The sequence below is a fragment of the Corvus cornix genome, chromosome 10 (assembly GCF_000738735.6).
Source record: "Corvus cornix cornix isolate S_Up_H32 chromosome 10, ASM73873v5, whole genome shotgun sequence".
Classification (NCBI taxonomy): domain Eukaryota; kingdom Metazoa; phylum Chordata; class Aves; order Passeriformes; family Corvidae; genus Corvus; species Corvus cornix.
In genome coordinates, this window is record NC_046340.1 from 2,887,343 (window position 1) to 2,903,737 (window position 16,395).

The window sequence follows — 16,395 nt, forward strand, 5'->3', positions numbered from 1 at the left end:
GGCGCGGGGCGGGGGGCGCCGGGCCGCCCCGCTCGCTGAGGGCAGCCGGAGCCGCCTGCCGCGGGCTTGGGCGGCCCTACCCTACCCTGCCCTGCCCTGCCTTGCCTCGCCGGAGGGCGCCGGGAGCGGCAGCGATGAGCGGCGCGGAGCGGCCGGAGGGGAAGGAGGCGGCGACCGCGGGCGACCCCGGGCGCTCGCTGGGTGCGTGAGGGGCGGCCGGGCCGGGCCGGGCGGGACGCGGGTGCGGGAGGCCTGAGGAGAGGCTGCGGCCGCCGCCGGCCCCGGTCAGAGCAGGGCGCCCGCCGGGAGGCTCCGCTACCCCCCGGTGCTACGGCCGCGCTCCCTCGGAGGCGAAGTGCTGCCCCCGGCAGCGTTCTCTCCGGTGCGGGGGGCCTGTGGGTTAAAGGGCTTTGTCTTCCACGAGCACTGCAGGCAAAAAATAATCATTGTGTGCCCATACGAAACTTAGAGTTGCTGTGAACCAACTCCTGCAAACTCTCGGAGTTCAGCATGAGGTGTTTCAGTGAGCCCGTGTTGTTTTGAGTGACAGGTGAAGACCTTTCATAGCCTAGTTTGTTCTCAGACCTTGAAAGCAAAGGTTGGGGGCTGTTAATGTTTAGGTGCTCTTGATACATACTCAGAACACTGATGTTGCCCATTTTTAAAAGGGTTTACCAAGAAGCTTGTGATACAGGCCTGGGAGTAAGGGAGGAATAAAGAAGAGGAGGAAAATGAAATCCCAGTTTAGTTGAAAAAGTACAGAGAATTTTAACGTCAGTGTTTTAATGCTTTCAATTTTTGAAAAGGAAAATACAGTTGCTCTAGGTGAAACTTGAAGTGTGTGCTGAGCTGTCACATTCAGCCTTGCTGTTCTTTGGTGTAGGTCCCAGTGATGCATCTCCAGATGAAGGAGTTGTAGAAGATCTGCCTTTAATAGATGAGAAAGCTGTGGAGCAGCTAACTGAAGGATTGATCTCCCACTATCTGCCTGATCTTCAGCGATCAAAATTAGCACTGCAGGAACTTACGTAAGCAGATTTTTGAAACCATCTTCATATCCATGCATACTTTGTTTTGCTACTTTTTTCAGTATAATGTGCCAGCTCCCTTTAAGTGGAATATAGTTTATCAGCATTTCTGTATCCTGACTAGAGCAGCCTGAATAATTCAGTGATCTGTGGGAGTACCAGCAGGTGTATAAGCTGCAGTGTAGCCTGTGAGCACTTTGGCTGAAGAATGTGTAACGCTAGAAGACTAAAGTCCCCTAAGCCAGGCAGAGCAGAAGACATGTAGATTTCTTAAATGCTTATTCACTTCTGCAATGGAAAAGTGTGCTAAAAGCTGGATTTATTTTGCTTGGAGACATGCAGTTTGTATTCAGGGCATCTTGTAGTGAGATATATTGTTTGTTGTTCGGTCTCTAAACTGTATTGCAAAATACTTGAAAAATACAAGTAAGGAGCTAAACAGATAAGAGTTTTGTACACTGATTCCTCACTGATAACTGAGAGCAGTTGGTTTCAAATGCAGATCAGATCTGCCATGGATACGGAGGTACTGGAAAGAGCTTTACACAGATCCATCGCAGGTTTTGCAGGGTACCGTGGTTTGGGTTTCACTACACATGTTGTGGTTATGCTGCTGCCAAGGACAGCCTTTGTCTGGAAAGACTTGAGCTGATCTGTGTGGGATGGAGATCCTTAATAATCACCAGGAATCCACACAAGTTCTGTACAGAAATAACTTAGTCTTGCATCATGACACAGAGTCACCCAAGTAGAAAGTCAAGAGCTAATTGTTCTTTCTTTCATTCAACCACTGCAACCTGGAGAGTGCCTCTTCAGAGTCTAGGGATATTCATGCTGGATATCCATGCTGTATGATGCCAGCTGAATTTGTGCAACAAACAGTAGCTTGGATTTTTCTAAAATAATTTACTCATTTTTTTATTGAAATCACCTAGCAATGCATAAGAGGAATCTGGTACTGGGAAGTGTATATTGATACTGTTTTGATTAAAAGTCTATTTAAAGGACTGGTTGAAAAGCATAAGTGGTGCTTCACTTTGGGTTTATGCATCTTTTTTTTGTTTTAGACAGAACCAAGTGGTCTTGCTAGAAACATTAGAACAAGAGATTTCAAAATTCAAAGACTGTAACTCCATTCTTGATATTAATGCTTTGGTAAGTACCAGTAATGCCTTTTAAACTCTAGATTAGCACAGATTTTCTTGCTGAAGCATTAGTAGCAGCTTGTGTCTTTTCCTTGTCCTTAATGACCTACAGAAAGAAAACCAGTTCAGATATTAGGGACAAACTGCTGGAGAGGGTGGGAACCAGCATATTTCCCTCAAATAGGAAGGGCAGTGGGAAGAGAGCACTGGCTGAGTCAGGCAGCATTAGTGAGACTGGCTGTTCAAAGCCAGTAGCCAGAGCAAATGTACACATTTTTTCGGTAGGATTGAGGCCCCGCATGGGCTCTGTGCACTTCCCCAGACTAGCAGGAAGGGTGCATGAAACACTCATATATGGTGCATAAAGTGGTAATATTTTTGTTCTGTTTTGTGAATCTTAACTCAATAGATTACTGGGTACAACTGCTGAGATGTAGTAATTTTCTATATTGGTATATGTAATATGCAAATTTTATATATAAACTTGAACATGTTTGTTCCGTTATCAAACTGTTCTGGTAATCACTATGTTTTTGATTGCTATTTTGCTGTGTAGCTTTATAAAACAACTATTCTAGCTTAACAGTCACTGCTTTAACAGTTATGGTTTTTAAGTTTTCAGAAGCTAAACACTATCACAACAAGTTAGTGAATATTAGAAATGAAATGATGATGCTGCATGAGAAGACATCAAAGTTAAAAGTGAGTGGGATAAATATTTTTACTTTCCAATACAGATATTTATTTCTGTATTATTGACTTCCAACTTTTATTTTGGATGCATGCTGAAAATTCTGATTGAAATAGAATTTTATCTTAAAAGGATAGTAGCTCCAAGCCATGTATGTTTTTAAACTTTCATTTGCTCGTTATGGTGCTCAAGCAACTTACACATCTGAACTGCTCCTAATTTTCAGTGTCATCTTCATGTTTAGATGGTGTAAGAATCATGCCTTGTTCTGTTGCTTAATCCACTCCATTCCAAGTAGTTCTCTTTGTTGTTTCAGTTTCTTTTCAATGGAAACTAGATAGTCACAAATGTAAGAATTTCTCCTATTTAATGTACAGTGGCATAATTAATTTAATTAACAGTGGCATAAGTTCAGTGGCATCATGCTGTATCGACAGTCCTTGGTTACATTCTGGCAAGGTTAGTCCTTCAGTGTGTTCAACAAGAGAATTTTTTCTTAGAGGCAGTAAATTGCATGCTAAGAACCTTGTCAAGTGTACCCAAAGGGTGACTTTTAGTGAGCCTGAAGGGATTCCAGTGTGTTTTTTCCCAGTGTAGATCACAAACTTGCCATTTCTGAACAGTAAGCTGAAAGTGGGAGGGATGAAGCCAACATGAACAGTTTATGCTACGTTCAGTCATAAGGAGGGTGTGTTGGAGAGAGGGAGAATGGGAGGGATTTTGTTTATTGCACCAACTTGAATATATCTATAAAACTTAAAATTATTTCCTTGTCTTTTCTGTTTAGAAAAGAGCACTTAAGCTGCAACAAAAGAGGCAGAAGGAGGAGTTGGAACGAGAGCAGCAACGTGAGAAGGAACTTGAAAGAGAGAAACAGTTAACAGCAAAACCTGCAAAGAGGACCTGAAAGCAGAGCATGCAACAACTTATCTGAATGAATGATTTCTGCATTCACTGGAATTAAGGCAGGCTTTGCTTAAATTGGGCTATAGCTGTTGCTAGCAACAGTCTACTCTGTGGTATTAAAAATTCCAGAATGGTAATAATAGAGTTGGTAATTCTCACATTTTTTCTTTCGGCCATTCAAGTTGCCTTCCTTTGTAATGCTATGCAGTTTGATATTATTATAATGTAAGTTAATTTTTATATATATATGTGTAGGGGAGAACTAGGCATCATAGTTTTAAGTACCTATCAATTTTTGTTTTCATCTGTTCTTTTGGTGTTTAGAATTCTGAGAGATATTTGATGACTAGCACATGTTTTTCAGACAAAATGCAGAATACTTCTTAAAGTTCAGTTCTCATCACCAGACTCCAGTGGTTGCATTTTCACTGAAACTGCTTTGTTTCAGGCAGTTGGGATCTGTCTTTGATCATAAATACTGATTTCTTGTGCAGCCTTAGTTTGATCCATCTCTAATGAGCTGAAGAGAATACCAGTGTATTTGCCTAAAATTCACTTCATTGCAGCAATCTTAGGTTTTTTGTCATCAAGTAAGTTAAGAACAGCTTTAAAGTAACTTCTAAGTTCCCAACTGAAATGATTGGCAGGGGGGAAGCAGAACACTAAAGATTGTCAAAATTGATTTGTGCACAATGCAAAGATTAATGAATTTGTGCTTCCACAAACATTTAGTTCAAACCAGGAAACTGTTGCTTCTGTAATGGTTTATTAGGAAGACTTGTGTGGTCTAAGCATATTTTTGTGGGATTAGAAGTTGTAGTTTCTTTGTCTTGTGTGACAAAATAAAACATAACCAAAACTAAAAAATTTCCACTTCATGTGAAATTCAGCTACCTGTAGGAAAACTACTGCATTTAATGTCTTTTCCTTAACAAATTAATCATTTGCACTTTGGGGCTATATAAGAGATTTTTTGTTACTTTGTCCTCTCCCAAATTGATGATCATTAGTGTGTACTGATGATAAATTTGGAATGGAGGTTGATACCCATTTCTCTGAATGTAATTCCTATCTTGCAGCACTTGGTGTGAACTCACATTCAAATGAATGTACAAGTTGTCTAGACTGGTAAAAGAGCTTTAAATTATTTGTTCCTTCAGTCTAACAAACTAGTTATTATATATCTGTGTTTCTTTTCAAGTATATCTGTGTTTCTTTTTAAGTAATAATGTAAATGGTGTGTTTTGAAGTAAGATAAAGGGTAAGCTATGTAAAGTTTTCCATAAAATATGTATAGGAAGGTATCACAGGGGCACAGTCAATTTTACTTTTTCTTCTGTTTTAGATTACTCACACAGTGTACACCTGCCTGGACTTTCTGTATTGTAATTTTCTGAGCTCCTAATGTCCTTTTCTTAATATTTGGCATCTGTTTCTGTGAAAGATGTACTCTAACAAGTACCCAGCCATCATGCAAGGTAAACTGGGATAATGTTTTGGGGCAAGAAGAACAAACTACTTAAAGTAGTCTGAACAGACACTGAAATTCTGTTACTGAACCAGTATTAGATTAAGACTTTCCACAGGTATTTTTCCCTGAAGTTGACTCATGTCTATTAATTGCCAGTGGACTGTTGGTCTCTGCTGTGGTTTGTATGTATTTCTAAGAGAAATGTAAAGAATTTCCACAGTCCATTTTTTGGAGCAGAATGTACATAACTAAATGTTGTCTAAGTATTTTATTTTGTAATGTAATTTCACAATCAGATTCTGGGAATTAAAACTGTTCTCATTAAACTATAACATGAAACTAGATGCCTCAGTATCCAAATCAGGATTGAATTCCTTTGATATTTCTTGATTTGTATGCCCTCATGTAGAATCCAGTTTACTGTGTCAAGTCATATTCTGTCTCTCTGTCAAGAACCGTTTGGTTTTTTCCAAAGAACTGTGGTTTTATGGGGTTTTGTTTTGTTTCAAAAAATCATGGTATTTTTAATTAAAACTAGAGAATTCTAAGAAATTCATATAAATTTATGCTTTTGAAATATGGTACATTTCAGCATTTGGAATAATTTCCAATCAAAGGAATAAAAGCTGACAGTACTTGCCTGAGTAATCACATACACATACAGAAAAATGTGATTGATTAACTTTTCCTACAAAAGTATGGTAAGATCTGGGTTTTCTATGAATAAGGACCTAATTTTACTAAATGACCTTTCTGTACTAAAGGGGGGAAATTAATAAAAATATATAGGATGAAGTTTGTTCAGTTTACATAACTGCCATTAATGTGTTCTTAAATTACTTCGGTGAAAAGTACAATTCAGTATCTCCACAGGATGTTCTATCAAATACTCTTGTAAGTCTTAATGCATAAAAGCAAAAGCTGCATTGGATGAATTTAACGATACTGACATCTAAAAATGTGTGCTTGCATCAACATGCTCAGCTAGAGTGAGCAATTCTATTGCTGTGTACACTTAGTCATGCTTGCTTTTATAAAAAGTTACTTATTGAGTAGATAAATGTGGTAGTGTAGGCTTAGGATTAGGCAGTGTGTGCCCAGCCCTCACACAGCAGCTCCCACCCTCTCATCCTGCCTGGACTTTGGAAAGGTTTAGGCAGCGCTCCCTGCAGCTGCTGGAGGCCTCTGTGCTACAGGTGAGGAGTTTCTTCATGTTTGGTTTGTGAGATGTTTCTGAAGTATGGAATTCATTTGAGTGATTTTTTAAATTCAAATTGCAGGCTATCTCTGTAAGCAGTCTGTGGGGAAATATGCATGGGAGCGTAAAGACAATACTGCAATATTTAAAGACAATCCTAAAAATATATGTTAAAAAAACAGCCCAACAATTTTCACATGAACAGAGATGAGGATCAACCTCTTAGGACAAAAGAAGATGTGGAAAAAAGGCTGCACTCTGATTATACCAAAGCAGGTGGAAACAGGAAGTTGAGAAACTCATAAAAATTATAAAAATTGGCAGTTTGAATATTTTAAAGGATGTAACCATAAACCCTAGCCCTTTTTTCTCTTTAGAGAGGTTTCTTGTATTAACAAAGATGTCTAATTTCTGTGTCACGGTTTAAAGATACTTATTGTGTCTTCTTTCAGTACATTTTCTGTCCAGTAAAACCCAGACACTGGGTGTACAGCAGCTTTGAAAAGAGAGCCTTTGCCTACCACTGGGGAATGCACTCCATCAGAGCTCATTTATTATTAATTATCTATCTAGTAAGAGTTTTGGTGTTATTTTATTAAGCTTAATTGTTTTGCTGGTTTTTCTGTCTATAGAAAAGGGTCACTAGATGATGGTTTAGGGCTGGTGCTTACAGGTAACCTGAGAAAGTTCAGATATTGAGGTATCAGTGGTCACTCCATCACAGCTACTGTAGTGCTCATGATTCTGGTGTAGGCCAGCCCTATGCGAGCGACCTGTGCTGCGCCTGTCTAGCTGGGACTCCAGGCTGCCTCCAGCCGAATGCGCAGCAGGGTTTCGAGCCGGGATTGGCAGGGGGCCAGGTTTAGGACTGGAGTTTCAAAACTTCGGGAAGAACGGGGTCTGGAGCTGTAGGTGCGATCGGTACCTGCCCGGAGCGGAGCGCCGGGCTCAGCCCCTCGCGGGGGCTCCGCGCCCACCGCCGGCTGCGCACACCAGCCCGGCCCTCCCGGCCGGACCGCGGCCTTTGCCCGCGGCCGGGCAGCACCCGGAGCCTCGAGCTCCGCCCCGCCACTCCGGGGCCCGGCGCCGATCGCACTCGGGCCGGCGGCGCGATCCTTCTCCGCCCCTGCTCGGCGCAGCGAGCGGGTGAGTGCGGAGCCGGGAGCGGGGCCCGGGGTCCGTCCTGCCGTGAGGGAGCGGAGGTGCCGGGCTGGGCCGAGCAGGGAGGCGGCGGGAGCGCCGTGCCGGGGGCAGCCCGCGGGCCGCAGCGGCCTCGCCCAGCGCGTCTGGGGTCGTGGCCCTGCTCCCCCTGCAGGGCCGGGTCCCTTGGCCCCGGCGGGTGCAGCAGCGGCGGCCCTCGGGGTCCCCTGCGGCTGCTGAGACCGGCGCTGAGGGGCTCGCAGGCTCTGGAGCCGGCTGGGGCACCGCCCGCCGCGCTCGCACACGTGCATGGGTGGAATGCTTAAGCTGCTGATCTGCGGCCAGCTGTTTAAGGAATAGTTGCAATGATCTGTACTTCTTGCCGGTAGGACTTTTCTAACTTCATTTATTCCAACTTCCTTCAATAAACTGGTTCGATGATGGGCAGTCTGCGGAGCTTAGCATCTGGTAGGTGCCCCGGAGAGGAAGAAACTGCAGTTGTCCTGAGTGCTTCTTTATGAACCGCCGTGCTTCGCTTAAGTGTTTGTTCTAAGCTCTAGTTGAAATACTGAGGTGCTGAGCTCTCCTGCTCAGTCTTAACTGTGATTTTTTTAAAGTGCATTTTCCTCAGTATTAAACAGACTTATTCTAAAAACATGCAAACAAATAGAGTGAAAGGAAAAAGAGATTTAAGAATGGAGGTCCATATTTTTAAGTAGCTGCCTGCACAGATGATAAACAGCCTTCTAAAGTGAAACTAACTTATTCTGGAGTTGGGTGTTTTGTTCTGAATGGGGAGAGGATGAAAAGAAAATGTCTGCATCTTGGAAACCTTCTGTAAAAATTATTAACATTTGTTTTACATTGGATGCCTCTGAGATTTTTCTGTCTCTGTCCCAAATTGTAACTGTAAGCATTAATAATGGGCCATTATAAAGAATTCAGGGGACACGGACATGAGGGATGTCAAGATAGCACAGAAAGGTTCAGAATGAGTTGCACAACTACATCTAGTGTCGTGGAGAATTTTTGAAGCTGGCATTGGAAGATTTTCTTGAAAATATTTGAGGTTTCTGGTGTAATTTTGAAACTCTGGTCTGTAAGTACCAGTACAAAAGCTGTAATTCTTGCCTGATAACTCCAGGATTTAATATTATAATTTTTGCCTTGAAGACTAACCCAGGCATTTAAATAAATATAAATTCTGCCTCCTGTAATTGTTGCTGGTGCCTCTCCTTATCTCCTAGCTTCCCACTTAATGAAAGATGTCAGCAATTGGAGCAGTGTCCTCCTGCTTCTGTCTCCGTCCTGGTGTGTGGTTGCTGAAACCAGGAATGCAGAAGATGAGCTCCTTTGGCTTACACACAGCAGCCAGGTGTGCTGCCAAGGATTATTATGAAGTACTTGTGTTGGGTGGAGGTGCTGGTGGAATTGCCATGAGTGCTCGGATGAAGAGGAAAGTGGGGGCAGCAAATGTGGCTGTTGTTGAGCCAAGTAAGGTGAGTCTCCCTCTGCTGTAAAGCACTGTAAAGAGTAAGCATTTTACATGTGACCAGATGGGTCTGATTCTCATCCCTCTCCAGCCCCACATGTTTTTAGCTGTGGAAAGTAAGCCAGCTAACCATCTTTCAAAAGGTTTTGCATGACATTTGCTTATCCATGAGATTTATGCATCCCTGCAGCTTTGTCATGGAAAAATCTTGGTTATTTATACAGCTTCTTTTGTTAAGAATAATACAATGTTAAGAGTACATTGCTCCCATTTGGAGTGATGTGCCTTCATCTTTAAGTCCCTTTAAACAGTTTTGAAATGTCCATTTGAACCTTTTATTTCAGACTCATTACTATCAGCCACTGTGGACCCTGGTTGGTGGTGGTGCAAAGCAGCTGGCAGTTTCTGGACGTCCAACAGGAAGTGTAATGCCTAAAGGTGTTGAGTGGATCAAATCTCAAGTTACAGCATTGGATCCAGATAAGAACTGTGTCTGGCTGGAGAATGATATCAAGGTAATAATGTAAAAAAAAAAAAGAAAAAAAAAGTTTTTTATTTTATCTCATGAGCTGTCTACTTCCTGCAGATCCCCCTAGAACTGCCTATTGAGCAAGACTCCACCATCTAGGAGGCCAGGAAATAAAACTTAGAAATACTTGATCCTAAAATATTTTTCTAATAAAAATTGCAGTAGATAACTAAGTTAGAATAACATCAACTCAAAATACAATTATCATAAGCCTTTGCCCTGTTTATAGTGAACTGAACAGAAAAGAGAGAATATTTTGCTCCAGATACCTGGGTCCGTGTATAGCAAAGGTTGTGTGTGTAACTCGTAATGCAGTTAGCATTTTAACTAGAATTCTTAGAGCTTAACTTATGTTACTAATGCTCCCTATATCTCCTTCCCTTGTGACCCTGTTGCTGTCAGGTAACTGAAATTTACTTTGAGGTAATGCTTTGGTTTCTTTGTCTAAAATACTTTTTTTTCCTTACGCAACAGGTATCTTACAAGTATCTGATAATTGCCCTTGGAATTAGTCTGCATTATGAAAAGGTATTTGTTTTACAGTAATCACATTTATACCAGTTTTAATAGCATCACGTGCATTCATTAAAGTAAATGGCTTTTCAGTATTGTTTTTACTACAAGGTATTGAACACTGCATGAATTAAAGAGCTAGAAGACAAATGACTTTACTCCTAACCCAAATTAGCCTTGGGAAAGTCTTTTCTGACAACTTTGTTGCATCTCTGTGGCAATATCAGCAGATGGGGCAGCAAGTTAAATCTAGAACTTTAAGGCAGCCTGTAATAATGAGATAAGAAGGTATGCTGACTGTAGTCTGAAGCATCTCTAACGTAATGAGAATGAGAAACACGCAGCAGTAGGTAAAATCTGTCCTGCAGAATTAATTTGACCTACCCTCACCTTTCTTAAAGAGTGCACTTCAAAAGGAGCCAGCTGAGTCACCAGGCTTGTGTTTAAATAGGCCCTGGGGCCCTTCCCTTCCGTGAACACTTCACACGGTGGCACTCAGAGGTAAATGTTGGTGCAAGAATGACCACAGTGATGTGTAGGAGGAGGAAAATGCAAAGGCAAGATGTCTGAGCAATTTGACCCTCGTGGTTTTATCCTGATCTGAATATGATGTAGTACCTGACAATATACTTAAGTATCTCTTTGAAAAGCTTTCAAGATGTGTGTAAAGCAAGAGCTGGTCTCAGTTAACTACAGTCACACACAGATTCTGGCGATTGGGTCGGTGGAAGGAAGAGTTGCAGCATGTTCAGTGACCCTCCTCTCAGTCTTCACATGTATTGCTCCAGCACAAGCTGATAAAAGTAAATTCAGTGTTCACTAGCAGAAGGCATGTAATACAGTTAATCACACTCTGTAATGAAAACTCATAGTACCTCTAAAACAAAAGTGGACACTTTTAAAAAAGGGATGTTTTTTCTTTAGCAAGAGCCTACTCCTGGTGCAGACTGGAACATCCCAAACACATTGCAGCATGTGTAACATGACTCCCATTTTCTCACGGAATTTCTGCAATCCATTATTTTGAAATGGGTACAACTTCCTTCCTCACAAGCAGATGCTCAGCTCATAATAGGAGTAGCAGGGAAATAATAGCTGGATACAGTTTAGTAAAACAAAGTAACCCTAGGCAAATATAGGTGTCTGCAACTGAAAAGTTTCCTTCAGCTTATAAATTTTCGTTTATGTAAACATTTTGTAATTATTATGTAATAATTATGTAAACATTTCGTAAATGTTTGGTTGGTTTGGTTTTTTTTTTTTTTTTACATGATTTTTACTTGTGATGATGTGGCAGTGACTTTATAAATTCTTACTCTGAATTTCAGTCTACAAAAACTTGAGTCTGGGTCTGCACTGAAGGCTTATGCTCAGATGTTGCAGACCAAAGTAATTTGACTAAATGTTACATCTACTAAATCATCTACTAAATTCTAAAGGAAATACCTGTTTTATTGCTAGGCCTATTTTTAAAAACACCAACTACCAAGTAAGTATGGGCTTTCTTTCTGGTAGAAACTTCTTATATAGCTATTTCTCAGTCTATATTTAATACATGTCAATGATGACAAAACTTCTGCCATCTGTACTTGAAACCTTAATTTCTCTTTTCCTAGATCAAAGGCTTGCCTGAAGGTTTTAATCACCCTAAAATAGGTTCCAATTATTCAGCCCAGACAGTAGAGAAAACATGGAAAGCTTTACAAGATTTTAAGGAAGGAAATGCAATCTTCACTTTTCCAAATACTCCAGTGAAGTGTGCAGGGGCTCCTCAGAAGATCATGTATTTGTCAGACGCATACTTGAGAAAAGTAAGTATTTTACCCTCTCTGCCCGTGCTTGTTCTCACAGTTGGAAGCTTGTTCTAAAGGTTTCATATTATCTTTAAAATGAATATAAACCACATGAGAGTGCTGTGACTCAGGATTATTAAAGTGACAGAGTCGGTTTTTCTATTTTTAATGTATAAGGAATGCAGGCAATGGATTGTACATAAACATTTAGCATATGTTTAATACCAGAGAAACTTGTAGAATTCAGAATCCATACTGAAAGAACTGCTTACCCTGCTTCTGTGAGTGCAGATACAGCTGTTATCAGCCTAATTTATAACTTCACGTGGTGCACCAAAATAACACTGGCTGGAAGTAAGTAATTCTTGTTACTTTAAGTACTTAATAGTTGTTACCATTTGTCTTTCTACTAGTCTGAGAAGTGGCTATGCTTGCTCCTTGGGGCACATTGTCTCAGCATCAGGAGGAGTCTTAGCCAGGCTGTTAAAGCAAGCTTAGTGGAAGCAAAAGACAACTTCAGGTGGAAGTGTCAGGCTTCATATATGTTTAAGTTTCATGAGCTACCTACTGGGTGAATACCTGAATTATGCATAGAAATGAAGGTTTCAGAAAGCTTTATAACACTAAACTGCTTCAAGCAGTTCCTCAGTGCCTTGCAGCCACCTCTTCTCATAAGTCATTTGTGTGGTGTCTTCAGTACCTCATGCTGAAAGGGGTCTACCTTCTAACATGGTGTGAAATATTAATTAAATGTTCATTAACAATTGACCTGCATGAATAGTTCTGTCAGCTCTTTAGTAGTGCAGCATAGTTCTTTTGTCTCTTCTAGCTTGTCACAGTTTCTTAATAGAAAAGGCTAATTGGCTCTCCTCCTGCAGACAGGAAGACGTTCCAAAGCAAACATCATGTTCAACACTTCCCTTGGTGTGATTTTTGGTGTTAAGAAGTATGCTGATGCATTGCTTGAAGTAATAAAGGAGAGGAACATTGCTGTTAACTATAAGCGCAACCTCATAGAAGTTCGGGCAGACAAGCAAGAAGCTGTGTTTGAAAACTTGGACAAACCTGGAGTGACTGAAGTTTATCAGGTCAGGAGCTTTCAGACCCCTCATTTCATTCTATTTCTTTTCCTTGTGTACTGCAAAATAACTTCTACATTGTAATAACATAGTCTGCTTCATTGTGTATTGTTCCTACCCCCTTAGAGTACTATCTCTAACTTTAGCAGAGTATTAAAAATTTTGAAACCAAGGTGGAGAGAAGAAAAAATCTCTCATAAATTATGCCTGGAGTCCAGTATGCCATGGGAATGTCTCAGGTGTGTATGGAGGAAGGCAGATTGCTTCCAAATGGAGTTGCTTGGTAAGGTCCATGTTAATTAAAGGATGCACTTGAAATTTGAGAACAGATTTTCATTCTATATGCTTGTGTTTAAAAAACCAAACAGACACAAACCCAAGAAACCCTCTCTCCACACTGTACTTATTGCCTTATACCAACAGATAGAGTTTGCTGTGATGAACTAACCACTGAGTGCCTTTTCTTTCTGTTTAGTATGAAATGCTTCATGTCACACCCCCAATGGGGCCACCTGCTGTACTCATCAACAGTCCTGTCTCAGATGAAAGCGGCTGGGTGGATGTAGATAAGGAAACCCTACAACATAAAAAGTATCCTAATATCTTTGGTATTGGAGACTGCACCAACCTTCCAACATCAAAAACTGCTGCAGCTGTAGGTAAAGTTGCATGTGTATGTTTGTGTGTGTAAATGACAAGAGTGGAGTCACATTAAGCTTTTTGTTAGTTTGCTACTCCTGAGGTCATGATTTCAATTTTGAGCTTTCAAAAAGACCAGTCTCATGGGCTGACCAGCTAGCTACAGACCATGTCAATGCCACTAACCCAAGAGTTCTGTTCCAGATACCTCACAGCTGAACTAATTCTATTTTTTGTGTTCACGGAATGTCATAAAATGAACGAAGTATTCTTGTATTACAACATCATTCAGTAATGAACCTTTCTGCTTTATCTTAGCTCCTCATGCATGTGTCACCTAACTGATAAGTCACTTCGAAAAATCACATGTTCTGCCCTTGTAGCCACAGGTTCCACAATTAAAACACTTTTAAGTGTATGGTCTCACAACCAATAAAAGGCAAATAAAAGAGTAGGAAAAACCTCAGGGTATACAGTATGTTATTGATGTAATGTAAGAGTGGGGTAGTCAACTACTTCAGTGAATGGGTCTACAGTTACAGCACTCAAAATGAAACAGAACTTCAGTGTGCCAGAATCTCATGTTTGATAAGACTGAGCAAGTATAGTTTGTCATAGGAGAATGGGCATAGGCTAAAAATACCAGCTCAAGTTTCATTAAGCTTTAGCATGTTCGAAACAGTGAGGCCAAAGCATCAGTCCATTTTTTTTTAATCTGGGACAGTAAACTTACATGCAAATTCAATTGCAGCTGAATTGTCCAACAAAATGCCTGGCTACTACTGTTTGCTTTACTAATGACAATTGCTGCCTGAAACAAAGTCTTAGTACACTTCTTTTTCTTTCTTATTTAGCTGCACAGTCTGGAGTCCTTGATAGAACCATTTCTCTGGTAATGAAGAACAAGTTGCCAGTTAAAAAGGTACTTTCTCTTAGGGAGAAATTCTCTTGAATGTTTTCTCCCTTCTTACACAGGAAGTCTTGCAAGCAGCTGAGCGTGTGAAGCGGAAGGCAGGAAAGGCTTTGCCTCTGCCACTGTGGTACTAAATGGCTACAAGCTGCATGTCAGAGGAGCAATGGAATTGCACAGTTCATGCTCTTGATGCTGCCATTAAAAGTATTATCTATTTGATTCCCTGACTTCTGAGCTGAGAGAAGGTTAAATGCTGATTAGTCTGGGTTTTTCATCAGTACAAGTGACTTATTTACACTGTTAAGGTAATCCCTGTTCCAGAAAAACTCTTGCAAACTTGCTTCTCCTGTATAGGACATGATCTTTTAAAGAGTTAAACAGAAGCTTTTGTACTACACTGTGTTAAGCCCATAAATATGTTCAAATTTGTCCTTGAGCATTTACTTTCATTTTACACATGGCTTCCTTGGGGTACTAACCCAAATATCCTGCATTTCTCTGGAAATTCTCACTAGATTAAAGATAGTTTGCCTGTTAAAGTAAACACCAGCTCTCATCCATATCTTCTGGTCACCTGTTCCATTAGTTACAATAACCAACAATTAATGCCCTATTGTTCTAGGTTAGGTCTAATTTAAGCAATGTTGTTAAGCAGATCTACATTTGAAATGGAATGGCTTGGTATTATGGTCGTTAAACCATAACAGGTCTAGCAGCCTTCCAACTTCACTGGTATTTACACTGTAAATGCGGAAGTCTCCTAGGAAGTTGTTTGGAAATGTGAATTTTAACCATGCCTTGTAAAATCTCAGCATTTAGGCTTTGGTCAGAATAATGAAAAGTGGTATTTTTCATTGCAGTATGATGGATACACTTCCTGCCCCCTAGTAACAGGCTACAACAAGGTGATTCTGGCAGAGTTTGACTACAATGCTCAGCCTTTGGAGACCTTTCCCATTGATCAGAGTAAGGAGAGAGTAACCATGTACCACATGAAAGCTGATATGATGCCTCTGCTCTATTGGAATGCACTACTTAAGTAAGTATTGAAGAAAAACCATCAGGTATAGACACCTGTTCTGACTTAGTTCCTTGCCAGAATAGAAGCAAAGTCCATCCTTAGCTGTGATCAAAACAACACCCTAACACTTATCTCTTAACAGTATTAACTTAACTCTTAACTTTCCCCAAGCCCTACTTCAGTAGTATGTGAAAGAACTTTCTCTGCTTCCAGGGGATACTGGGGAGGACCAGCTCCTTTCAGGAAGCTCATGCATCTGGGCTTGAAGTAACTGCTGCTTCTCAGTGTTGGTTATAACCTTACAAAGAAATGGACTGTTCTCACACTGGATCAGTACATATCTTCCCTCTTAGAATACCTGGCAAGACATTTAATTTTTTTTTAAATCAAGCTTTTGTCACTAATTCCCTTTCCTCCTACTGTGGATTAAGCCTTCATAGTGCTCTTTCCCTGCTCTTCTGTGTAAACTGAGGCATTAAACTGCTCCTGTGTTTACCCAGGAGTCTCAACTTGCCTTACCCTACAGGTCACTACAGGAATTGCTATAACAATCAATACTTCTAAAGCTGTTATGTAAAATTTTCTTCCTGACCCTAAAGTGAATTGTCTGCATCCAAGATCAGTGCATGCACTGGATTTAACAGTGATTCAATGCTAGTAAAATGGCCTGACAACTCTCCTGTTGTACTCTCATTTTTGAAGAGCATTAATCCTAGTTTCTGAGCATACCTGCTGCCTAATTATTACAGGAATGCAAGCAGAGTTATGAAAGGAAAGAAGTCAAAGCAATGTCTATGTATATGGATACACACTCTCTCCTAGGATAGTTGTGCCACT

The 16,395-nt window shown here is 40.7% G+C and overlaps 2 protein-coding genes across 4 annotated transcripts; both read left to right on the plus strand.

Annotated features, from left to right (window-relative positions):
• On the plus strand, positions 1-6,036 carry BLOC1S6 (biogenesis of lysosomal organelles complex 1 subunit 6). Of its 2 annotated transcripts, XM_039557648.1 has the most exons (5): positions 3-201; positions 884-1,028; positions 2,096-2,183; positions 2,789-2,875; positions 3,652-6,036. In XM_039557648.1, exons 1-5 carry the CDS (start codon positions 135-137, stop codon positions 3,769-3,771), a joined length of 507 nt encoding a protein of 168 aa, XP_039413582.1. In that variant the 5' UTR covers positions 3-134; the 3' UTR covers positions 3,772-6,036. The 2 variants fall into 2 exon arrangements, with proteins under 2 accessions (XP_039413583.1, XP_039413582.1); XM_039557649.1 differs by lacking the exon at positions 2,789-2,875 and having other exon boundaries at positions 1-201.
• A 1,126-nt stretch (positions 6,037-7,162) lies between these two features.
• On the plus strand, positions 7,163-16,237 carry SQOR (sulfide quinone oxidoreductase). 2 transcript variants are annotated; one of them, XM_039557646.1, is made up of 11 exons: positions 7,163-7,585; positions 8,028-8,047; positions 8,827-9,078; positions 9,416-9,586; positions 10,075-10,128; positions 11,730-11,924; positions 12,785-12,994; positions 13,461-13,644; positions 14,479-14,546; positions 15,398-15,576; positions 15,772-16,237. In XM_039557646.1, exons 3-11 carry the CDS (start codon positions 8,845-8,847, stop codon positions 15,827-15,829), a joined length of 1,353 nt encoding a protein of 450 aa, XP_039413580.1. In that variant the 5' UTR covers positions 7,163-7,585; positions 8,028-8,047; positions 8,827-8,844; the 3' UTR covers positions 15,830-16,237. The 2 variants fall into 2 exon arrangements, with proteins under 2 accessions (XP_039413580.1, XP_039413579.1); XM_039557645.1 differs by lacking the exon at positions 8,028-8,047 and having other exon boundaries at positions 7,165-7,585.
• The last annotated feature ends 158 nt before the right edge of the window (positions 16,238-16,395 follow it).

Bases quoted from the DNA above. Each gene is read 5' to 3' on its own strand.
- BLOC1S6 (XM_039557648.1), top strand. From the start codon at position 135: ATGAGCGGCGCGGAGCGGCCGGAGGGGAAGGAGGCGGCGACCGCGGGC. The intron at 202-883 runs GTGCGTGAGGGG...TCTTTGGTGTAG, and splicing joins CGACCCCGGGCGCTCGCTGG to GTCCCAGTGATGCATCTCCA. The intron at 2,876-3,651 runs GTGAGTGGGATA...TTTTCTGTTTAG, and splicing joins AGAAGACATCAAAGTTAAAA to AAAAGAGCACTTAAGCTGCA.
- SQOR (XM_039557646.1), top strand. From the start codon at position 8,845: ATGTCAGCAATTGGAGCAGTGTCCTCCTGCTTCTGTCTCCGTCCTGGT. The intron at 9,587-10,074 runs GTAATAATGTAA...CTTACGCAACAG, and splicing joins GGCTGGAGAATGATATCAAG to GTATCTTACAAGTATCTGAT. The intron at 13,645-14,478 runs GTAAAGTTGCAT...TTTCTTATTTAG, and splicing joins AAAAACTGCTGCAGCTGTAG to CTGCACAGTCTGGAGTCCTT.